Source organism: Xiphophorus couchianus, chromosome 11 (assembly GCF_001444195.1).
Source record: "Xiphophorus couchianus chromosome 11, X_couchianus-1.0, whole genome shotgun sequence".
In the NCBI taxonomy this organism is placed as follows: Eukaryota; Metazoa; Chordata; class Actinopteri; order Cyprinodontiformes; family Poeciliidae; genus Xiphophorus; species Xiphophorus couchianus.
The window spans coordinates 16,134,092-16,159,533 of record NC_040238.1 but is presented as its reverse complement, the minus strand read 5'-3'; the positions used below and the strand labels follow the sequence as shown (position 1 = coordinate 16,159,533).

At 36.8% G+C, this 25,442-nt stretch overlaps 1 protein-coding gene across 4 annotated transcripts; it reads left to right on the top strand.

Annotated features, from left to right (window-relative positions):
- Positions 1-1,757: 1,757 nt before the first annotated feature.
- On the top strand, positions 1,758-24,222 carry slc7a1a (solute carrier family 7 member 1a). 4 transcript variants are annotated; one of them, XM_028031108.1, is made up of 14 exons: positions 6,463-6,576; positions 6,785-6,929; positions 8,658-8,918; positions 9,004-9,186; positions 9,702-9,860; positions 10,742-10,919; positions 11,015-11,148; positions 13,054-13,276; positions 15,589-15,725; positions 18,618-18,720; positions 19,499-19,704; positions 20,035-20,186; positions 20,965-21,073; positions 21,346-24,222. In XM_028031108.1, the coding sequence occupies exons 3-14, from the start codon at positions 8,732-8,734 to the stop codon at positions 21,528-21,530; spliced, it is 1,956 nt and encodes a 651-aa protein (XP_027886909.1). In that variant the 5' UTR covers positions 6,463-6,576; positions 6,785-6,929; positions 8,658-8,731; the 3' UTR covers positions 21,531-24,222. The 4 variants fall into 4 exon arrangements, with proteins under 4 accessions (XP_027886908.1, XP_027886907.1, XP_027886910.1 ...); XM_028031107.1 differs by lacking the exons at positions 6,463-6,576; positions 6,785-6,929 and adding an exon at positions 1,758-1,952; XM_028031106.1 differs by lacking the exon at positions 6,785-6,929 and having other exon boundaries at positions 6,455-6,576.
- The last annotated feature ends 1,220 nt before the right edge of the window (positions 24,223-25,442 follow it).

Below are 25,442 nucleotides of genomic sequence, written 5' to 3'. Positions count from 1 at the left end.
TGCTGTCTTCCTGCCCTCAAGGGAAAATATAAGTCTAAGGTACAACAGCACCAAAACTTATAACAATAATTCAAAACGTCTGACTTACTTAGATTCATTTTATATTTGAATACACATCAAAAACGATTCTGCTCATTTCAGCTATTATTGCCAACCTTTTTGTGAGTTTTCAATACCTAATAAAGCAACTTTCTCCTACAATGACAAGGAAAATAATTGGAGTAAGTATGAAGCATCTTGTAGAGAAACGTTTTTGCAATTCAAAACATCCGTTTTAAGAAACTAGTCATAAATTGGTCAGGTTTGATTTTGACTTCTTTCACGCAAACTCTTCAAATCATGACATTTTTGTAGTGATTTTTGTGTACGACTGATCTTTACTTTTTTCCACAAACTTTCAAGTTTACAGAAAACAGTCTGGTCATTCTAGAAGTTTACCTTTCTGTAAAATTTGTAAAGATATGGTTTTTTTTTGGACTACTGTCTTACTTGGAAATCCACACCTGCTTCATCTTTAGATTTTTATCAAGAACATCATTTGTCATTTCATGATCGTTGTTTCAGCGTTAACCTCACTTGGTCAGACATTTCCCTTGTACTAAACTGGTCTTTCTAAATGTTCTGCAGCAAACTTTAAAACGGCTTCAATGTAATTTTTCTTCTGCAGTGGATTCTTGTGCAGTGAGTTTGCTTTTTGATATTAGCATATAGCAAAAAGAAAGTTTTCTAAGTACTGATGGTCTACAACTGTTTTCTAGACTTTCTATGCCTTTTTGCACCTTTTCACCAAATGTTATTAAAGTTATCAGTCATGTTTTTCACCCATAACTTCCTTTATAATTGCTTAGATTTTTTTAATTTTTTGCTTGTGTTGTTGCCAATATAGAGTGTATTTTATTCCATTTCTCCCATTAGACATATTTAAACTTAGAAAACATTGATGTTTAATTTTTTTTTTTGCCTGCTAGATTGCTTCGGATCTCTGACCAGTCCAGCCCGTTTGCCCTTTAGCCCAGGTAAGATGGTTCTGATGTCGTCTGGCACAGAAGTGACATAATACAAGGAATGTGTCAGCGGTTGCCATGTCTGAGATGTCAGTGTGGGATGAGTCTTGAAGCACAGATTTTGTCAACGTGACTTTTGAATTTGGCACAAATACTTGAATCGGCTTTGTTCCTCTTCTGTAGATTTATTTTATTCCCGCTGTCAATACTTGGTGCTTCTCCTGCACTTTTCTCTTCCACTCAACTTTCCATTACAATGTGTTGATACAGCAGTCCTTGTGCACCATTGACTGTTAGGTCAGTAGTCTTTGCTAGACTGTAAGCCACAACATTTGTGTCGGAAAAGATCTTTTATGTACTATTTATATCAAAATAAACTCAAAATATATCTGTAATGAACCTATATCTGAGTTTCACTTTTTGACCTGAATTAATGAACTACACTTTTCACTGATATTCTAATTTATTGAGAACCAAATATACCCCACAAATGTATTTTATTTTATTTTATTTTTTTCATTTTATTTATTTATTTTTTGGTGTGTTCTTTTACTTGTACAGTGCATTCAAATTAAGGAGAAGATACAGGGCTATTAAAATTTTGAAGCACTTTTTTATGTATTTCTCCTAAGCCTGTAAAAACACATTGCAGGAGTTGATCTAAATCGCAACAGCAAGCTATACTGAGTAGAGTAATTGCTCAATATGAATGCGAATGAACGGGCGGAGCTGCATTTGGTTCTGTCCGTGAATCCCCTCCTCCGTCTGAACACGCTGTTGCAGAGCAAGTACAACCTAAACATCACAAGGTCTTTAACCGCCTTTACGGAGATTTTTAATGCTTTGAAGAGCTTGTGGCGGCGCTTTTTGTGGAATCTACAGACCTCTGGAAACGCATATGTTGAAGCTGTTCCTTGCAGGCTGACGGGGATTTGGCACTACTAAAGTGTAAATAAATCTACTTGTATTCCCTGTTAGATGATTTTCAAGTTGTGCGCTTAACTTAAAAGATGTAAAGTGTTTTCATACAGGTTTAATTAAGATTTTTTTCTAGAGCTGACAGTACTCTTAAAGCACATGCTTGTGTCTTTAGTTTTATTTCAGATTTTAACTCTTTTTTCTTTTTTTTCTGATGTTCGACGCGAGAGGGACTTCCACGGAGTTACATAATGTACTAATTCCTCAAACGCGGCTTGCATTCACACTTACTGTTGCATTTTCCACAAACAGAATGCCTACATTATTTGGAGACTACGGGGAGCTGCAGTAGAGGCTCGGTGACGTTTGCATCACAGGAGTTATGAGATTTAAATAGGGCTGCTACTGTGCTGGGTTTCTTAAAACTGATCCGAGTGCTGGTGTGGGGAGAGGTTTGAACCCAGATGATCTGAACCGGGGGTGGGCTATGAACACGGTCTGCAGAGTGAGAGCAACATGGGGTCCGTCTGAGCAGACATCGCAAAGCATGGAGTTGGTCTGTCACCATCAAGTAAATGCGTAAAGAAATACACATTTGTTTAGCTTCTGAGCCGTTCACACAACCTTAAATCGAACCAATTATTTTTGATTTGGTCTCAATTTAATCAGGTTAGACTATCACAAACTCCCACAAATCTTTAAAATCCACCTCCCTGACTAAATAAGTTTATTTTAGCTATATTTTTAAACATCATATTGGCTTGTCCTATGTAAATATGCCATGTGGAGTAGAAGTACTCTGTCATGTCAAATTACTTATATATTTTACATAAAGTCTAAGTCATCAGGTATAAATTGTTTTATTCTAGAAACTGGTGCTCTGCATACAGTAATGTCAGTAAGGTGTTACTTAGTAACGCGTTACTGACGTGGACCACTTTTTCAGTAACGCGTTGCCATTTCAAATCCAGTAGTCAGACTACAGTTACTAATCGAAATCACTGTGTGTTACCATTTTATTTTGTGATTTAATTTTAGTTCCTCTACGTATCTTGTCGCCGTTTCTATGCGACAGTATCAGCAGCGACAGAAACATAAACAATGGAGGGAAGAGGGAGATGCGCATTTTGTTGCTGGAAAAACAGGAAGTAAACTCGCCAAGTCCGATTATTATAAGCAGCTTTGGGCTTGTTTTTTGGGGGGTTTTTTCTTAAGTCGATTGCAGATTTAATGAGTGGCAGGATGCCCTGTTTGGGCTTGTAAATAAGCAGACATAAACCCCAGAATTTGTCTGTCATCCAGTTAGTTTGAGTCAGACTCATGATCCGTCCCGCTGTGTCTTTGTTAATGTCAAGTCAATATGTTACCTGTGAATAACGTAGAGCTTCGCTTTGCGCTCCAGAAAACTGCAAACATCGAGACCAATATGAACAGGGCAATAAACGTAAAAACAAGTTGTGCAACTAAACGCCATTATAATTATTAATATTAAGATAAGTGTCACAGATCTGTGCAGCGGGACATCTGAGCCGCAGGAGGCGCTCTGACAGCAAAGAGCCATGACGCAGAACCTGGACGCTGGGGCGGGGAGTGGTGGTGGTGGGGGGGTCCAAAATCCTATTTATAGTTTTCCAGACAACACTGGCACACACACATACACCCCCCCCCCCTCCCCCCACACACACACACACGCACGAATTACTAAAGTTTTTTTGTACTGTTGTAGCCATTAAACAATCTCCCCTTCAGTTCAACCATATAAGTGGAGACACTTTGTTGATGTTACAATTATAAAATAACTTGCAATTAAATATTGGCAAAGCTCAATGTAATTTTCCCAGGTGGCAGAGCGCTGTTGCTAGCAGCTGCTGAAAGTAACTAAAAAAGTTACATTTAATGTAACGTAGTTACTTTCCAAATCAAGTAATCAGTAATCCAATTAAAGTTACTTTTTCAAAGTAACTGTGCCATCACTGTCTGTATATGTCTCAGATAGCATTGGACTGTTGTATGGCTACTTTCTGATGGAAGACAGGAGAAGTTGACCACACGCTGTCTTCAAGAAAAGTGCATCCTTTAAAGATACGGGTACGTTCTGGGTACGTTCTGACCTTTCAGATCCCAAAAGCAACAGTTCAGATCAGCTTCACTCAGTCTAACTTTAGCGGGTGCCAAAGTAGGTCAGTAGTGGGCAAAGTTGCAGACCTCACTTATGCAGGGAGCTCCAGTGTGAGTCTGCGGAAGCTTTCCAGGTTCAGTGAAATTCAGAGCTTCATATGTCGTCTCTGCTGCATTGGTCCAGTGTGAGCTTGTTAATACCAGCGTAAACTGGATGTTGGGTCACCGGCGTGTGTTGTGCATTTGTTCTGTTGAGTCACTGCAATGTAAACAGGTAGACATTTGGAGAAAGAACTTTGCTTTCAGTGAACCAAGACGTCCTCTGCTGTCTCTGTGTTGTACATATACACTGAAAAAAATAACTCTTTGGATGAACATAAATAAATTATGGAAAGGATTTCCACCTGATTACTTTGCTTTATTTCAGCACCATGTAATTCTGTTACTCCTATTTAAAGCAAATGTGTTAGCTCAACTTATGGTTATTCCAATGTAAAGCAATTGTGTGTTGGCTCAATTTAATTTATTAAGGTTGATTCAACTCATTTACTATAGCTGGACCCAATGTAATTTAAAAGAGCCAGCCCAAGTAATTTGCAATGCTTTGGACCAAATAATTTACTTTAACGCAAATTTAGTTGAAACAAACTTTTTTTTATTTTGCAGCGCTAGTGGCTCGTATTTTTTGAGACAGTAGGCAGACAGGAAAGAGGCAAAGTTCGCCGGGACCGGGAGTCGAACCAGCGACGTCCGCATTGAGGACTGGGGCGTGCTAACCCCCTGCGCCACCACAGCCCGAGAAACCAAATTATGTTACAGTGGTACCTTCACACTACTTAATTAAGTTGCTCCAACTCATGAAAATTAAGTTAGCTCAACAAACATGCTTCATGCTGAAAGAAAGCTATTTAATCGTGTGGAAATGCTTTCCATGATTTAATTACTTTAATTCAAAGACATGTTTTTAAGTTACATTACATTAAGTGTTTTAAGACAGGACTGGGTGAAAGGGTAGAAAGAACACTCAACAATTAGAAAAGGTACAACAGAACTGTATTTTCAAACCCCAGCCACCTTACTGTATTTTCATGCTGTAGTTTTTACAGCCATTTGTTACAGTGCAGTTCTTAAATGCCAATAGTGCCCTGCAGAGAAAAACAAATATCTATAGTTTAATGTGTAACTAAAACCACTTTGAAGTTTTCCCAGACGCAAAACAGTTATATAGCGTGATCTTCCATAATCCCGTGTGAATTTCTTGTTTATCCAACATGATTGTATCACGTTTTTGTTTGAAACATGAAATCATTTAGTTAGAAGTACATGATATTCTTTTGTTAATGTGATAACCCCCTAAGTTCATTTTTTTCAGTGTATAATCTAAAATTATGCCAACTCACTACATTTATGTGTCGATGACGCCGTCTCCTCTCACAACAAATATGTATCCGCTCCTCTCAGTGATGCTGCCTTTGGTTGAATGCAGTAACATTCTGTCTGTTTCTGCTATTTCTGTTGCTGGAGTGAATGGAGGTAAAAGTCAAGCTTTTGTTTCCCAAAAACACGATTATTCCTCTGAAACAGTGTGGCTTTTAATCTAGTCAGACAAAGGAATCTTGTCTGTCCTTTTTTCGTTTGACTATAAAGCATTCTGCTGTATGTTTAAAACTTGGCAGTCAGCAAATTGAATGGCCTGTGGGGTAATGATTTTACTTAGCAAAGATATTCCAAGAATATATTGTATGGGTACTGCTGAGAGAAAAACCCCGTCATTGTGGTCACTCCTGTTGAGTGTCATTGGTCCTGCATTGCTCATAGATTTCTTGAATGGAGGTGGTGCCAATAATGACATTGTCTGCCCTCCCAGCCTTTCTGGCTTGAGCGGCTGAAACGCATTGTTGAATACACAAATATGGCAAACTGAAAGGGAAATGGTAGAGCACACCTAGCCACCTTCATTTTAGGTCAGTTATTTTATCTCTTGAGCAAGACTGAAAGACGTGACCTTTAAATGTAACACTAGAGCCGGACCCAGAGTTGAAACCAGATATTTACATAGAGTGTAAAACAAAGATGTTTTTTAATGACATTAAATTACTGTTTTAGACCAGTTATGATTACCAAAATTATTCCAGTTTCATAAATGACATAAAAATATAGAGTCTTAATAATTTTTTCATTGAAATTTCATCGCTTAAAGCAGCACTTTCTAAGTAGCATTGGACATGACTTTAGCCATGACATAGCATTTTGCAGTGTGGAACTGTGCTAAATGCAGGGTGAATTTTAATTGGTTCCTAGGGATCACACCCCTTCTTCTGATCAACTACTCCCTCCCCCTGATGGGCATTGCTTCCACTTTTCTGACATTTGATTTATAGTTTTCAGAGTATTTTTTGATACTTACACTGGTTCAGTGAATGCATCTGTGTGCGTGCTGTAGGACAAGAGGCCGTGCATCACAAAACGAGATTGTAGTTGTCACAGGAATTCCTGCTCTTGGAAATTGTAATATTTATGAGCGTTCTCCGTAAACGTAAGCATTTTATTGTTCAGAGTGGGTGTGCATGGTATTTAAGCTTGTGTGTAAGAGTTACGTATTTCAACACTTGCAAAAAAGAAATGAAACAGAAAATTTCTGCCAAATGTAGAAAAGTTGATAGAGTGACTGCAACTTTTTGACCGTGCAACTTCAGGCTGCTTGGAATAGCCAAGCCATGTGATTCTTCCATATTCTATTTTAGAATCCTACCCATCTAACGGCTTGAGCTTCTGACAGCAGTTGAAAGAAAAGTTAGCAAATATGCTTTCAAGTTCCACACCTGTCAGCATTAATTTAAAATCTTCCACATAGATCAACGTTTTAAGTGAAGCTGTCACTGCTTTCCGGTAAGTTCAAAACTTTGCTTTCGATTTTTACCACAATCCAAACCAAGTGATTATCTTTTACCATTTTTATTTGCCTCAGACACCAAACATTGTTTTGATGGGTTATGATTCCCTCTGTCTAATACATCATATTTTTGCCTTGTCACTTGCACTGACAAAAAAAATAAGCAATTGAGTAACTTGTGTACTCAAGTCCGCATGGGGTCACTTTGTTCATGTAAGTTACTTTGACTTAGCTGTGTTTGTGCATGTGGCTATGTACTGTATGTTGTCTCATTACACGCTTTACAACTTCCTTTACTTTCCTCAGAAACATTTAAACGCAAGCTGTATTTAGTAAATGTTTAACGTTCACAATTATGCAGTGTAACTTGCTGGGTTGGAGTTTCTGCACTACACAATCCTTTAAAAGTTTCTTTTCCAAACAGATAGAGTATTATGACCATATTTTTGCAAATCAACCAGTCAACTGTTGCTTATTTTGAGACTGTGTACGGATTCATTTGCCTAATGGAAGAGAACCTGCTTTCTTTTTAAATTACTAAACATTTCTCATGAGCATCCAGCCTGTTTCCCTGCTGGTTTAAGCACAGTTTATTAACTGTAACACCATGTGAGCATCAATGATCTGCAAAATACATATCTACAATCTGAAAGTACTAATGTTAATGACCTCTAAAATGGCTTTGTAATCATTGGTTGGGTCTGATATGGGCAATATGATTATGGGTAAGCACAGCCTGAGGGGTGGGATGACCGTTTGACAAGGAAAAAAGTTAGCATTAAGAACTTGTTTTTTTCCTGAGTTTTGTATAGAGAGTACCTCCTCACTATGTGTGACTATTGATGGTGGAGTTGGTATCTAATTTACAGCATAGACCTTTGAAATTATAGAAGCTGTTTGTGGAAAACATTATCAATGGGAAGATTTTTTCCATATGTGTTTTGAATTGCAAAGTTGGAAAATTGAGCTAGAATGTTTCCAGGAAGGAAAAAGGAAAGGGCACATTGTGTACATGGTAATCTTTCTGGGTTTATGTCATCACATCAGAGTCTCCTGACAAGGTGCCATTATGTTGACATGAGTCACAGTGTCACAGCGTCACTGCACGTCACTCACTCTACTCCATTTTCACTGTGTAACAACAATCTGGTTGTTAAGGTCCAACAACCAGATTGTTGGACCTTAACCTGCATTGCTTGACATTGTCCACATTGAACCAATATTTCTTATGTGTTCCATTCTTTTACTTTTTTATTTTTTTAAGTTTCCCCCCTTTAATAAAAGCAAGTTTAGAATCTTCTTATTATTAGGGTTGTTGGTCCATAGGTGACTTTTATGGATGTAGAAGTATGAATGACACTTGGTCATGTAATGCAGAGGTGTGTCTGTTGAACACTATGCTAAGGAGCATCCCCTGTCCTTTGTGAGCTGTGTTTACATAACATATCGGCAATATATCCAATAGCAAGGTTTTCCCATAGACATCACGCTGTTCCACTAACTGTTTCTTTGCTTTACAGCTACACGTAGTGGATTTCCATTAAGTAACCTCCCACGAAACCACATTGTCCTCCCAACAGAGTTTTGTTGACTTTTTTGTCTAACCCTAATACTTCAGCAACTTCAGTCTGCATTTACTGGCAGGATGTAGAGTCCACTTCCTACATATTCACTCAAATATACTCTAGTCAGAACATTATCTTTTATCCTCTTTTCCCCCTTAGGGTGTGTGCAGCCGCCCTTTATCCCCCCTGCGACCTCTGAAGTACTCTCCCCTCCTGAGGTCAGTCTGCAAACCATGGTGCTGGAGAAACTTCTGGGTTTTGGAAAACAGTTGCTGAGGGTGAAGGTGGTGAACTCGAATTCCGAGGACTCCCGTCTGTCTCGATGTCTCAACACCTTCGACCTGGTAGCCCTGGGTGTGGGAAGCACGTTGGGTGCTGGTGTTTACGTGCTTGCTGGTGCTGTTGCACGAGACAATTCAGGTAAGTTAATCAGCCTTGTTGATGTAAAAGTTTTAGCTTTTGAAGAACACAGTTCCATATTTTTGATTATATCATATCTTTCTAGGTCCTGCTATCATCCTGTCTTTCTTGATAGCTGCCTCAGCCTCAGTGTTGGCAGGTCTTTGCTATGCTGAGTTTGGAGCCCGTGTCCCGAAGACGGGCTCTGCTTATCTTTACTCATATGTGACAGTCGGAGAACTCTGGGCTTTCATTACTGGATGGAACCTCATTCTCTCTTACATTATTGGTAAATCAGTATAATTTCCACTATGAGCGTCCTTTTAGGGTTAGGTCACAAGATATTTTAGGTCATTTAATTTAATCTCACTGGCAACAATTGTTGCTAGACACTTTTTTTCTAACTTCTGGAAGCTCTAGAACAATTGTTTTGACTTTTGGCAGCTACTTGAAGATTTAAAATAAAATAATAGTGTATCTACTCTAAGCAATATCAATTTCATGTATCTAGTGTGAAAGGTCACATGACCAGACCTCTTTACTTCCTGTAAATGTCAGTCACAAACCTGCACAAGAGGAAGTCTGTGCAGTTTCCCACCGGCAACAATTGTTGCCGAGTATAAAACCTACATTTTCACTAACATAACAAACATAAAATGTAATCATTCATAAATATCATGTGTCAGGGAGGTTCACGGATTGAAATGCATGCACTTATTTTGCAGGAAAAAATTTGGGATTAAACAGTTTTGTTAAGGGAGAACAACTGATTTGAGAATGAAGACTGAACTTTTTGTGCTCCAGGTACCTCGAGTGTTGCCCGTGCATGGAGCGCCACCTTTGACGAGTTGGTAGGGAAACGCATTGAGGAGTTCTGCAGAGAACACATGTCTATGAATGCACCAGGTGTGCTGGCAGAATACCCTGACATGTTTGCAGTTCTCATCATATTTACTCTCACAGGTAGGAACATCTCTGTCTGCATCTTCTTTTGTCTAAACACTTACTGACTATGTTATTATGTAGATCTTGATTGTGTACGGCTGGACAACCACGTTGCTGTATAACGTTTCCATTGGATTAACATGGAGGTTTGGGTTTCATAATGACATAACATTACACTGCTGCTGCAGATTTGTCAGCTGCAAATCCTTCCACCATAGAGACCAGTGTACTCATTGAATTTTTCTAGAAACCAGTTTGAGGTGATGTGGGATTTGAGATCATTTTGAGATTTACCAGACCAGATAATGTTTTTCAATCAGTCCAATTATGGGGAGCCTGTGTATATCATAGTCTCAGTTTCCTGTTTTTGCTGACAGGAGTGGCCACTGCTTATGTTTTCTGCTGCTGCTGTAAACCATCTGTTTAAAGATTAGCTGTGTTGTGCATTCAGTGATGATATCCAGCATTCTTGCTTATTAGCGCAACTGTGCCCTTTCTTTTATCTCTAAACAATCTGCCTATTCAATCTGCCCTCAACACATTTTAGTCCACACAACTGCATGCTCTGAATTATGTCTAGATTATTCAGTATAAACCTGCAAGATGATAATTCCAGTAAATTAGTTGTTTTTGAAATGCTCAGCTTACTTTTGGTAACAATATCCATGCCACTCTCAAAGCAACTTTAATCCCTTTTCTTTCCCTTTCTGATGTTCAGCTTCAACTTTAGCAAGTCATCTTCACCACTTCTAGTTGGCTACGTGTATTGAGTTTTTGTCATTTGATTGGTTGACAAGCAAATGTCTATATAAATTGAAATTTATATTGAAATGTATGTATGTAATATGCATTTCAAATTTGTTTCTCCATTTAATTGTCTTTTTGTTTTCATTTGCAAGGTCTTTTGGCATTTGGAGTGAAGGAGTCAGCGATGGTGAATAAGGTGTTTACCTGTGTCAATGTTTTAGTCTTATTATTCATGGTGATCTCTGGGCTGGTCAAAGGCACTTTGAAGAACTGGCAGGTTGTTCCAGAGGAGATCCTACATGTCAATCATACGAATAGCTCAAGCCAAAAGTAAGAACGTGACAACAAACAACCTTTATGTGTCCAACATGTTTTAGAGATTTTATCCTTAAAAATATGTATATTTTTGTGCTTTTTGTATGCAGTTTGACTGCCATCCTGCCATCCAAGGAGAGCATAGGACAGGGTGGCTTTATGCCATTTGGCTTCACAGGAGTACTTTCAGGAGCTGCTACATGTTTCTATGCCTTTGTAGGCTTTGACTGCATCGCCACCACAGGTCAGTGATAGACAGAACACTTTGAAAGTACTTTCTCTGCTTTTTGGGATCCTTCCTTTTTAAAATGTGTCTTAAAGTAAAGTGTTTTTCAGTGAATATTTTATTAACAAATTACACAGATCAGACAGAGCATTATGATCGCCTGTCTAATTGTGAGTTAATCCCACATTTGCTGCCAAAAGATCCCTGGCCTATAGAGGTGGAGCCCAGTAGACACCTGAAGCAGTGCTGTGGGATCTGGCACCAAGATGTTGGCAGCAGAAAATCAGTGGCATTTACTTCGCCTGTCAGTGGTCATGTTATGCCGTATCAGTTTACTTTAAAATTGTTTACTTTACATTATGCTGTATTATCCGTTTAGAGATGGTGATTTAAGTAGAGTAATTAAAATTGTGTTTCTTGGCGAAATGATGCATAAGAAATACCTTCATGCCACCCAACAAAGTCTTTCTTTCAACTCATAACTTCAAAGTCTTTGCATATTATCCTTAAAGTCTACTTTGACATGTTGGTGAGAACTTTCTTTCGAACCAGAATATCTTTGCTCTCAATTAACTTTCTGCCATAGATCTGCTTCCATCTAAGCATTTCTCTTATCTCCATTTCACTCTCTGACTGGGTTTCATTTATAGGCTGGAGTTGGGGTATAGGGCATGAAACAGAATCTGCAGTTGGAACACTATTAGTTGCTAGCATTACATAAGAGTAGCCAGGGAGAGAGAGAAGCTGCACTTTTAATGCATTTAGCCCACTTCTGTACATGGCAGGATGCCAAAGGCTGTGATGCAAAAAGGGGAGAGATTCAGCTTAAGAAGATGTTGTCCAGACTTTTTCTAAACGCCTTTACATGTGTGAATAGATCTTTGTGTTTCTGCATTATGTTTGTGGATTGCTGTAATGGATCCAAGGCTTCTATGTTGGGGTGAAAGGAAGGTTTACACTAGCTTACATGCTCTCTGACATAGTAGTTCTTTTTTTCCCAACGTTTTTTGGCTCATATGGAGAAAACCCTTAAAACGATTGCTGAAGTTTAAAAGCATGTCTATTGCACATATTATAAGAAAGCTTGTTGTTTTTGTAGTGTCATAAATGCATTATAATACAATGTCTTGATCAGTAGTGATGCATTTTGTGGCACATACAGTACTTTACATCTCAGTCTCTCAATCTCTGCTTTGTGATCCAGTCCCACCGCAAAACATTAAACTGAGTCTTTGCGCAAATGTTTGCCCAATTGCCTTTATCTGAGGTTTTAGTATCATAATCCCTTAGTGAATATAGCCTGTTTGTTTATTTCTTATAAACACTTGCTTCCAGTATGTCTGAAATACAGTACATCTGTTTTACAGTTTTACACTGGACTCCTGCCAACACAAAAATATCTTGCCAGCAGTGGGGCAACAGCTGTCGGAGGGGTTTCAGGCTCAACTACTCTGAGTTGCAAATTTGAGAAAATTTTTTTCATTTATTTCTAAACATGCTGGTTTTCTTGCATTAAAAAAATTTATTGGTCTTGTTCAAAATGTTTGAAGGTGACATAAATGTATCATTTTACAAAATGCAAAGTTTGCCATTTCCAAGCCCTTTTCGTCTGGGCAAAACTCACATGTGCTTCACTACTGTCAAGGTGAAGCTGCACAAAGTTCTACTTTACAACATTTTATCTGATGCCATAACGCACTTTTAAACCAACAACATTAAGTCTGTTTCAATGTGTTCAAGTTGCCTTAGAATACTCTTTTCTGAATTTATCAGAAAAGAGTATTATATATATATATATTACAATCTGTTTTTTTGTTTGCTTTTTGCATTTCCTTAACAATTTTTTTCTCTAGGCCAGTCATTGTGGCCAACGCAGAGTTTGAAGATAAACTGAACTGTGTTTATTATTTTTGCAAACTTCAGGCGAGGAGGTGAAGAACCCCCAAAGAGCCATTCCTATTGGGATCGTGTCCTCACTGCTGATTTGTTTCGTTGCTTACTTTGGTGTTTCCGCTGCCCTCACCCTCATGATGCCGTACTATCTTCTGGACAGCAACAGCCCTCTGCCTGTAGCTTTTAAATATGTAGGCTGGGGAGGAGCCAAATATGCTGTAGCTGTAGGCTCTCTTTGTGCTCTGTCCACTAGGTAAGAACTTCACTTGAGCCTTTTTCAAATATGCACTTTAGATCACTTTCTCCAGATATGTCCTAAAGTAAATATCTACAATCTAAGCTGGAGAGTTAACATGTCAATGTAAGATTGGATCTTTTAATGTATCATTAATATGAAAACAACTCCTTCAACTGCTATGTTCAATTTGTTATAAAGAAAATCATTTCACAGGATTACTGCATGCCTCATCTTGAATTTTTCTAAAGCAGATATTGTAAACGTTTCTAGACAAAGTCATGTCAGACTAAGTGCTGATAAGCCGTTGTGTAAAGAATACAGTCTTTTGCACACCCACGCTCACATGTGATAAAGGCTACAGAGAAACATGCAGACGTGCATGTGCAGGCATATATAAACACGCTTGTGTGTTTGTATGTGTGCTGTGGGTATATTTAGCGTTAAACGTAATTTGATTCCTTATCTAAAAATAAAAGCTCCCCTGACCAATAATTTGTAACATAAGTAAGTGACTGATTATGTAACAAGGACTTATTAAGCAGCAGTTTTTCTTATGTTAAGTTTCAATTGTTAATTATTTTTATATTATTAGTGCGAATGACATATATCATTTATACTCTTACAATGAAGTGTGTAGCATAATTTCACTTAAGGTATTTATTTTTTTTATTAAGTGACTGTGTATTTAACATTTTCCTGCATGTGTCTGCATTGATACTCAGAACACAAGATATTACAGTGCTGTTAAAAAATTTTGAGCAACCTCAGTTTTTTTCTCTCTCTTTTGAAGAGTCAGACATTTTTGTAATATTTTAGAGTGGTGTCAAGCAAGTTGTTGTAAATTTAGCCATTTTATTATTATTTATTGGACAAAAGCTGTTTTATTCCTCCTTTTTGTCTGTTGCTTGCAACTTTGATCTATAAACAGTAATGCACAAAAAATGTAACTAACACATAAGACAAATTGTAAGACTGACTAAAATAGCTGTAGCTGATTTCTTAGAAAAGATAACTTTCTTTTTGTACCATGCTCAGTTACTGCAGAGTCTATAAATATCAAATATATTGGGGATCAAAGGCAAATAACATGAAAGTCTGGCACTTTGGAAGCACAACATTAAAAAGTAAGAGGTCTCAGAACTTTTTGACAGTACTGTCTGTATGTACGTTGTTCCTTATTCTGCTACATTCTCACTGTTCTGTGTTTCTTTGATGTTTGAATTGTTGTCTCTGTTCATGTATGTCTTATATCATTCTCTTGGATGTAAGTGAAGTGTGGATACTATATATCCTGGTCTCCCCCCTATGGCAGCCTGCTGGGTGCAATGTTTCCTATGCCTCGTGTTTTGTGGTCGATGGCTGATGATGGGCTGCTTTTCAAGTTCATGGCTGAGATCAGTCCCCGCACCAAAACCCCACTAACTGCAACCTTTGCCTCTGGCACAGGGGCAGGTGAGACACTAACATGCATGTATTTAATTTTGCATCCTGTAGCCTCTTTCCATGCTTAAGGACTGAGTTGTGCTGGGTTTAATGTTCCAGACGGTCAGCTGGAGATGTTAACACCTGGCAGAAATCAGCTCCCTGGTCATTGAAGGGTCTTGTTTAACTGTTTTATAGCCAGGGTTCTGTTTCCTTCCCTTGATAGAAACAAAATTGACAAATGCACAGGGAGACATTGGAAAATGGGCTGGGAGGGTTGGGTAGATAAACCCCTACAGTACCTTGATGCTACACTGAGAAACACAAACCTTGAAATTTTAAGGAATCATGTTTTTGCAAACTGTGAGCATTTCTGTGCAGCTTTGTTTAAAAACAAGAAAAGCTTGCTTCCATATGGGAAAGCTTTTCTTGCCTTGGGTGCTATCCAAGCAAGAACTGCCACTGGTGTAGCTTATTTGTAGTCTAACTGTGTTATTCCTCCTATCAGTCCTAATATCAGTCTATCACAGATTATATTCCACTATTTTTCAGTTTTAAAACTTTGTTATATTTTGAACCTGCATCTTGTTCAAATCCACCAAGCAAAGCTGCATGTGTCAAATACACAAATACAATTTGCAATGAAGAATAATAGCATGTGGAGCCTTGCATGATTACATGGCATCATTCAAAGAACGTTTGACAAACAACATCATGTCCCTTTGCGCTATACTGACTCCAGCCTGCTACCCTGTTGCGCATTTTTCTGCCTCATATTTCCAATCCATACTTTGCTGGCTTTTTTTTTTTTCCAAGCTGGCATTTTCTTTTCTTTCCCTATATTTCCCTCCACTTACCAACAACTATCTCCCAAATCTTATGTTTTTGTCCTCACTCTACCCCAGTCTTTTGGGTTCCATGTTCCCCCTACCCCGTATCATCTTTGCCATGGCACGAGATGGCCTTCTCTTCTCCTTTTTGGCCCATGTCAGCAAAAGGAAGGCCCCCATAAACTCCACCTTTGCGGCTGGGGTCATGTCTGGTAAGAGGGGTAGGAAATGCAAACCAGGAAGAAAAGAGTCAGAGTCATGAAAACTGCAACGAAACAATAGGGGAAATATGAACAGAGATCTAAAAAGGAGCAAAGTTTAGATGATTAAGTTTACTGAGAGCAGTTAGCAATAGCATCTATGGATTCAAATGGCACCAAAGAAAGGTCAGATTAAGGGTTTTATATGATTTAAGAAATAAAATAAGGAAGAATTTAAAAGTAAAAAAAGTGTGACATTCACAGTGCAACATTTTAGTAACTTACCACCATGATGCTCTTCTTCTGTAGCTATAATTATTTTTTAGCCATATTGTCAGTGGATAAAAAAAACTTCGGTAACACTTTATTTGACGGGTTGTGAATAAGACCATCATGACACCATCATATTCATGACATAACGCCTGTCATGAACATGAGTAAGTCTTCATGAATATTTATGACTCTTGTCATAAAGTGTCATTCGGTAAATCACGACACTTTTAATACAAAGTTGACATTATTCAAAATGTCTTTGTTATGACAACTTGACATTAATCGAGATGGCTGGTCTTTAATGAGGACCAGCCACCAGAGAAAGAAGTTCCTGTTTGACCAAAGAGAAAGAAGCAGATGAAATGTTCCCCAAGAAATTTAGGTAAGTCATTTTTGAGTTACTATTTTCTCCAGGTGAAGGGGGTGTGTGGGGATAGGTAAGTGGGGAAGGAGAAGCAGGAATCAACATCCAGTTAATAAGTTACGTTTTAGACAACTAATTCTTGTCAAATGTAAAACTGGTGTTTACTCTATTTATTTATTAATAAACTTCTTGCAAACAGCCATAAGCCAGAGTATCTGGTTGGAAATAACTGTGAATGCTCATTAAGAGAAAAGATCCACTCATGTGCCTAAAACTACACATCAAATGATGCAATCTGAATAACAACAGTGGCCGTCTGTATGAACTTCTGCCAAACAAATATTTGATCAGAATCATTTTGTTCAGCTCTAGTCATTATGCTACTTGTATTAAGAAATAATTGTATTGCACTTTAAAACAACCAGTCATGTTAACTAGACATTTCTCTGCCAGTCCACCATTCTGACAGTGTGCAGCAAGGCACATTTGTGAATGGTATTTAAATAAATGCTGAATTAAGATCACATCGTTTTTTGTTTATTTGTTTTTGTTCTTTTTTTTTAGGTGACCACAATGAATTGTGTCATCTCCCACTATGAGATTGTCCAAAAGAGATTCACCAAGTATGAATTCATGAAAAGGCTTTCACCATGATTAACATTGACCACAATGTTAATCATTGTTTATTACAAGAGCAGCTATAATTTCTGAGCGTTTCCAGACACTTTCAAAGAGCTGCTTCTAGGAAATGAAGAAACAAAAAGATCTCCCTGATTTCAGAACGTTACAGGAAGGCTATAACGAAGGAGATGGCTGACTGTTGAAAGAACCTATTTTCTTAAGTTAAAGAATAAGTAGTTCTGTTTTAGTTTTTCAATCAGTATCTCAGAGTTACAATATACTGACCAGAAGTTAAACCCTCTGAAGAACAAGTAATCTTTTGTTTTATTCCAATGTACAGAGGGTTTGTTCTACAGCTATGATGGTAGTTATAAGTACAGTAGTTCAGTTCCACTTTACTTGAGGTAAGACTTACTATCAATGACTCTGTTAGCTTAGCATTTGACACTGTAATAACACTGAATAACATCTTTATAATTGTTGCTACTAGTTTCATTTTACTTGAGGTAAGAGATAATATTAATGATGCTGCAATGACACTTAATGACATCCTCATAACTGGTGCTACTTGTTCCACTTGATGTAAAAGGAATTATTAATGGCTGTTATTAAATCATTTCTCAGTGTAATAAAACTTAATTAAATCTTTATTGTTGGTCCTACTTGTTTCGCTTTATTTCAGGTAGGGGAAATATTAATTACTGTTTTGTTTGACAGTGTAATCTTAATGACATTATTATGACTACTATTATTACATATTTATGACATATGATGATTCTTGGTTAATGACAAGTTGTCATAACAAAGACATTTTGAATTATGTCAACTTTGTATTAAAAGTGTCGTGATTTACCGAATGAGACTTTATGACAACAGTCATAAATATTCATGAAGACTTACTCATGTTCATGACAGGCATTATGTCGTGTTTATGACGACGTCATGACAGTCTTATTCACAACCCGTCAAATAAAGTGTTACCAAAACTTCTTACGTGAATGAAAGACAATAAACATGTAATGTTTAAGGCTCTTACATGTCCTTCTGTCAAGTCTGATAATTTATTATTAATGAAATAGAGACATGATACACTATAATAGTGTAACAGTCTAATTTTGGAGCAGTTAAGAACCTGCTACTCCGGGGAAATTTTTTTGGGACTATGTTTTACATAACAGTTCATCATAAATGACATTGGTAAACAGACTTTTATAAAACATGACTTAGTGTTGCCACAGTAAGATTAGTTCTCTGAATGTTTTTTGTCAGGGCTGAAACAGAGTAGTTTGGTTTAAATGTCTTTGGAAATAAATTTAACCAAAGATCTTAACATAATAGATCTTAACTTGATCATGAAAGTTTATTAAACCATTATCCTGTGTATTATGTGTAACAGTTGAAACACTTCCATAATAGACAGTATATCAATCATTTCTGAGACATGTATGCACAGAAATTCTTCAGTCAGAATTATATTATGAAAGAAATAACATATTGGAATTTTATTAGATTTGATGTACATGAATGTTAAAATATCAGTACTTTTTAAATTTTGCTCTTTAAAGAATATATATCTTCAAGCTTCAACCATTCTTACAGGAGCCCTTTGTTGCTTTTTTTTTTTTTTTTTTTTTACACATTTTTAGCAATCATGGCGTTTCTGTTTGACCTGAAGGACCTGGTGGACCTCATGTCAATAGGAACGCTGTTGGCCTATACGTTAGTGGCCGCCTGTGTGCTGGTGCTAAGGTCAGTTTGGACTGTTTTATTAAAAAATTCTTGGTGGAAACCAAAGAGAAATTGACATAGTTGACTCTTAATGGATGATAAAAGTCTCACTGGAACAAAACAGAACACATGTAAAATTGGAGTTTCGGTCTCTATCTTCTATCTAGTCACTCAAGTCTTTTTCTTTTACTTTGTATTACAAGGAAAAAAAATACTGATGGAGTTGCAAAACTGCTTATTCTTAAAATTAAAAAACACATATAAGTTGGGGGTAATTTATGACATTAGTCACCAAATTAGCAGGAGTAAATGTGTTTCAACATTTACTTCATTAACATTTGCGCATTATAGAACCGAATGTGTGTACTCACATTTTTTTAATTCTAAATTTAAATGTCCTGGCTTTTACTTTTGTAACTTTCACAATAGAAATGTTTTATCCAAATATGCAGTCTTATTTATGCATTTTCTTCAACTTTGATTGGATTTTTAACCAATCAAAGTGTTGTGTTGTTCTCTGTGAATATGTTCTGACACTAAACGTTTGACTCACTTTTCATATGTTTCATACTCTGTAGTTGAGCTGTCACAAACTGAAGTAACTTGTTGGAAAGTTGGCTACAGCTCCCATTTTAATTGACATTGCTTTTACAAAGGGTCACACTGCTGCTATACATTTGCTTACATTTGGTTTACATTGTTACAATTGGATCAACAGCAGTGAATATGTGGTGTTTATATTTTCTATTGATCTAATTGAGACATGTCCTAATGTGTGTTTTTTTGTTTTTTTTTTCAGATACCAGCCAGAGATTCACGGCCCAGTGTACCAGATAGCCAATACCCATGATGATCCAGACTCCAGTGATGGGATCAGTGTGCCCAGTATGGGCATTCTTCCTGGTGTGGAGGAGAGATTCAATTTCCAGACTCTTCTGTTTCCAAACAACCCTGAGCCGTCCGCACTGTCAGGCTTCACTGTTAACATCTGCACCTCTGCCATAGGTATGTTGTCATGAACAAAGGATCAATTTTGTTATTACTCACTCAATTAATTATTTTAGGAAATGATGAATTATTTATGAAGTAGTCTCTGTAGAATAGCAACAAGATCTGTAATTTACTAGTCACATTTGACTGAAGAAAAAGTAAACAGACAGAGCACATTGTATTTCTTGGCTTTTATACCTTCTCAAGAGCCGGTTTTGTATTTGAGTTCATGGGATAAACAGACAGAAGTCTTTATTTAACATAAAGTCAGCTGATTTAATGTACATTAAATAGAACTACTAAGTCTACAATTAAATGATGTCTGAATTTACAAACTCTCTGCAGGAATGTTGATCCTGGCCTTCAGTATACTGGCCGTGCAGGGAGGCCTCACTTCATGGAACATGGTAGCCCTGAGTGTGATCTTCATGGTGTGTCTCGTCCTGGTTTTCATAATCTGGAGGCAGCCTGAGAGTAAAACAAAACTCTCCTTCAAGGTTAGGCTTGAAGACCTTTTCAGTACTATGGCAGGCTAATTCAATTCAACATCCAGCTCCATCCTGCTAAATTTTGGCTATGATGGACAAAAAGTGTGCAAAACCTTAAAATAAATTCCTTGTTTATTTTAGTTGCAAATAACATAGTAAACAAAAAAATCTTGCATTTAATTTGAGTACATTTATTCAGTGACGTAAAGCCTAATCCTTACTTCTGAAATAGCTTTATACTAAAGCAGATGTACTGCATTTGTAATCAACCTTAGAAATTTCTGCAAAATTTGATATGTATTCTTTTTTTCATTTCATCAGTGTCTGCAAAACTTAATTAGCAGTTCATATTTACACATGGCAAGATTTTTCATAAATACAATGAAAAATGGGTAAAACAGGAAAACAGGAACGTAGAGACCCTGTTTTCATAGCCACTCTTGAAAAAAACACAAAAACTTGTCTGTTGTGCATGTGGGCCTTTGTAAGTCAAAAAATGAATGCAAGAAAACACATTGTCTCCTAAACATCCTCATATCTACGTTCAGAGCAATAATTAAAATATCCAAACAGGCAGTAATAACACTGCTCAAAGTGATATTGCAGTGACAATATATTGTTTATATATTATGGGAGGGAGGTTAAAGAAGTATATTAAAATATCTCCAAAACGTTCTTTTAGAGAATTGCCACCAAGCTTCCAAAATGCATTTGTTTTAAACGTTTTCAAATAAATACACACATTTTCCAGGGTGTTCGTGTGTGGTAATACAGTCCTGTTTCCCAGGTTCCCCTGCTGCCTTTCATTCCAGTCATAAGCATGTTTGTCAATGTCTACCTGATGATGCAACTGGACAGAGGAACATGGGTCAGATTTTCCATCTGGATGGCTATAGGTACTCATACATCTCTCGTTATTATGCATTATTTTTATGCTGAACATTAGAAAATTCTTTTCTTTGCAAAGCTGATTGGAACTTTGCACAATGTAATGTGATATCACAATTACAGGTAGGTACTGTTAAAAGTCATGTCCTTAGGAAGACTTGATCACATGTCATTTACATCAAAACATACTCTATCTACAGCCTGGTTAAGACTTTTCCAGATTTTTCATCATGAGAGTATATGATACAAGCAATATGTTTGTCTTTTTCCTTCTTTGCAGGTTTAGTCATCTACTTCTGTTATGGCATTCGTCACAGCTCTGAGTCGACCTCTGCTCGCCTGTCTCTGGTAACAGAGATGAATGGTTTTAATCTTGATCATGAATTGGAAGCCATGTCAATAGAGAAAGAAGCTTTTCTCAATGACGGCCTTGATGTCAGGGAAGAAAACGACAGAGGGTTATAGAAGGGACTATAACACACAGCTCCATGTCCACCTGCCCTGACACCAGGCTGTCATTGTAGAAGGGTTTTTGACAGTCCACTACTTCACCTCTCCTTTGGGGGGAAACCTATGCTACAAAAATGCGAACTGTGACACCCCCATCTAGGTCCTGATCGCATTGCAGCCAGGTGGTGATGAATCCCTTGCAGAAAATCAAACAGAAACACTCAGTGGAGTCAGTATTTTTGCATGGCCTCGAGATTCAGCTGCTCATTACTGCCTGACTGTCTGTGGAAGAAGGGCTTTCATTAAAGACATTAATGTTTAATGGAAGTGGAGAGGTAGAGTACGGCCATGTTAAGTTCCTCTACATGTTGAGTTGGAGTGTTTATAGGTTAAATTACTAGCAGTAAGATTGTGGAGTGGTTGATGTTGTGCTGCCAGAACATTTTCTAAAAAATAGATTGATTTTTATATATATATATATTAAAACATAATGTCTACATAAATCTGAAGAACATACAGCCATCTCAGTACTTTATAAAATGTGTTACCACAGTGTGCTTTGTTTGAAACTGGTCGGTGGATCTTTAGTGATGTAACCTTCGGGGGAAACAATGATTTAAAGTAGCCAGCAGCATTATTTACTTACCTAAAAAATGTTCATAGGAAGATAGAAAAAAGTAGATTTTGAGATGTTATTTCAGTAGAAAGGGGAATTTTTATAACAGTTATTTCAAGTTGACCAGCCATTGTCCTCTCTTTATTTTCCTGAAATTGATTGAAAAGAGTCCGTATTTCCTGTCTACATGTTACCTGTAAAAGATAATCAACATCAGCTGGGTGTATATTTTGATAAGTCATAATAACTTTTTCCTCTACACCTATATCACTAGTTGTCCTCATGACAACATCTTCTCATCTTTAAATTTGTCACCACATTTTTCAAGATGTCTGGGTAAATTCTAAAATGATGTCTTTGAATTTTTAACGAAAATTTGCTTAGGAGAAGGGTCAATCATTGTACATAAACACTCTATAAGGGTGTTTATGTACAAAACGTTGGTTTTAATGTGAAGACTATACTAACCACAAACCTTTAGTCTCTACGATCTTGTTACCTTGGTGAAAAATCAAGCATATTTCTTAACATGCTTCCATTATGTTAAGCCAAACCTTTAAAACTTTTCATTTTGTTACACTGATTCCTCAGTCTGTTAGTAGTGTCCATTTTGAATTTATTCACATTAATTATATTCAACTCTTTAAGGGATTGGTCCTCTGATTTCTTCTCATCGCACTGCTTGTTGAATGTTACTGAATGTGTTTGGGAGAAAGGGGAAAATAGTGCCTTTCTAGTATAGACATATTTTTTGCAATAAATCTTTCTTGACCATAATTTCAAAGAATCTTCGCTCTATACCTTTTCTTAAGTTTCACCAAACTCTGAGCAAAGGTACAACTATTACAGGTTTTAGATGAACTTCATAGACTTCCACATTCCCTGCCATTATGGCCAGTTCTTACAATTAAACTCTAAGACAAAATTGCATTTACTTCACTTTGGAAACAATTGCTAAATCAATTGAAGTGCAACAATTTAAACTGGTGCAACATATTCCAAAACAATGTAGCAGCAGCATGTCTATTGTTTATAAAATTAAAAATTGATTAACAATACGCTTTGCATGGGTGATGTTATGGTTTTAATTTATGGATTGGATCACACAGTGTTATAGAATTGGATTTATGGCTATAAAATGTTTCTATGTTTTGTTTGAGTTGTCTCTTCTGTGCATATTATTCAAAATTTATTTACAAGTAAACTATATAGAAAATATTAAATGAAGCAGCAATGACTATCACGAAAAGCTGAGAAAATTCAATCATTCAAAGATTCAGGGCCATTTTCCTTGATAAATTTTACCCATGCAATCTGTTGCCACCCTGGTAACGGGATGAAACTGGAAAAGTGTTCTGATCTAAAAAACTTGTAGGAACTCTTTTGAATTTGAATTGCTATTGTTTTCAATAACAAATTGCTATGTTATTGACTTTTATGTGAGCATAAATCAAAATTCAAACTTCATATTCACTTGATGTAATAAGGTAAGGTGAAGTCAGAAAAGGTACTGGAATAATTTTTACACCATTGTAGCTTGGCATTTACAGCCTTTGTTAATTAACTTTTCGCTCAAATATTTTCCAGTATGGGTTTTACCAGTATGCCTTTGCTAAATGACTTTGCCATTCGAACATATGCATATTACTGTTACCACCCATTTTCAAAACCTTTGCTATTTGCTTTTTTTCTGCTGAAGTTTTTGATAAAATGCAATAAAATATGTAGGAAACAAAGACAGGGAAATTTGTTATTGTGACGTAATTGGCACACTTGTACGATTATTTCCCAAGACTTTCATTAAAATAAATATCACGTACATTGTCAATTAATATAGTTTTGGATAATTCTTTAAGACATTGGTGTGCAGCTTCAGTCGTGGAGGGCTGGTGCCCTGACAGTTTTATAGAAGTGTTTGCTGAAATAGAACAGATTTAAACTACATTCTCAACATGTCAAAGTTCTGCAGAGACCTAATGAACTGGTTCGGGTGTGAAGAACCAGTGAAAAAAACACTAAAACATGCAGGATACCAGCAGCCCTTGTATACAGACTTTTGACACCGCTGCTTGAAAACAAGATGGCAGTCAATAATTAGATTAGATCTCTCTCTCTCTCTCTCTCTCTCTCTCTCTCTCTCTCTCTCTCTCTCTCTCTCTATATATATATATATATATATATATATAAATTCCCTTCTATATGTATATATATATATATATATATATATATATATATAGACACAAAGCTTAGACACTTTGTTCACTCTAAACATGTAAATATGTCTCCCGCATCAGCGAAATAAAGATGTTTTTAATCCGACCTTGTTTTCTTCCTTATTTCTGAAGGTGAACAGCGACGTTCACCTTCTTCTCTGGTCAATTAAACTTTAAGAGTAGGTCACTGATGACCTCTAGTAGACAAGCGTCAAATGACAGGATTCTAAGCAATGAAATGTGATTTAATCAGGAAACCCATTTATATTATTAGTAACACCTTTAACAGATAATCAGTTTCAAATGAATAAAAAAATAATAAACGCTCACAATAGCGTTCCTCAACCAAATGGTTTCTGTCTTCCTGAAACTTACTAAGTTTCATTCTTGCATAATAGAAGCCATGTTGGTCTTTAGCAATGAACATTTAGCAATGGGTCATTTGAGATTTTTTGACAGCAAGATTTTCTTGAGGTAATTTATTCAAATATTGTTTAAATGTAATGCATTCTACTATCTTGTGATGTGCTAGCTAATTTACAAACCTCAGTATTCAGCATAATGCAAAATAAGTGGACTATTTATTTATTTTTTAAGTTAAGAAGCATTTTAGTACAACCTGTGAGTCAGTGTTTGAGGGTTGGGGTCCACCCACAAACAAAAAATAAATAAATGAAACAATTAAAGGTGATGATTTAATCATGGAATCAGAGGACAGACTCAAAGATCAATGAAAATGAGAGAGCTTAAATGCAAAGGAGATGTGATCAGGGATATGGAAGCCAGGTAAGTCTAATCAGGAGAGTGTTGAGCAGCTGAGAGACAAATGAAGCTGAATCAAAGCACAGATTTAACATAAGAGAAAAACTAAGACGCACAACAGAATCCAAGAAATAACTAAGAAGCTAAATATAAAGCAATTCATTAATGATAAGACATAAACAACAATTATGAACACAGAGAATAGCACTATATGTGGAATGGCATAAATAACAATAACTTAAACCCCAAAACGACTTGGAAACAAATGCAAACCAAAAACCCAGACACTGAATGGATCATGATATTATGCAAATATACTGTGCAGAAGCTGGTCTC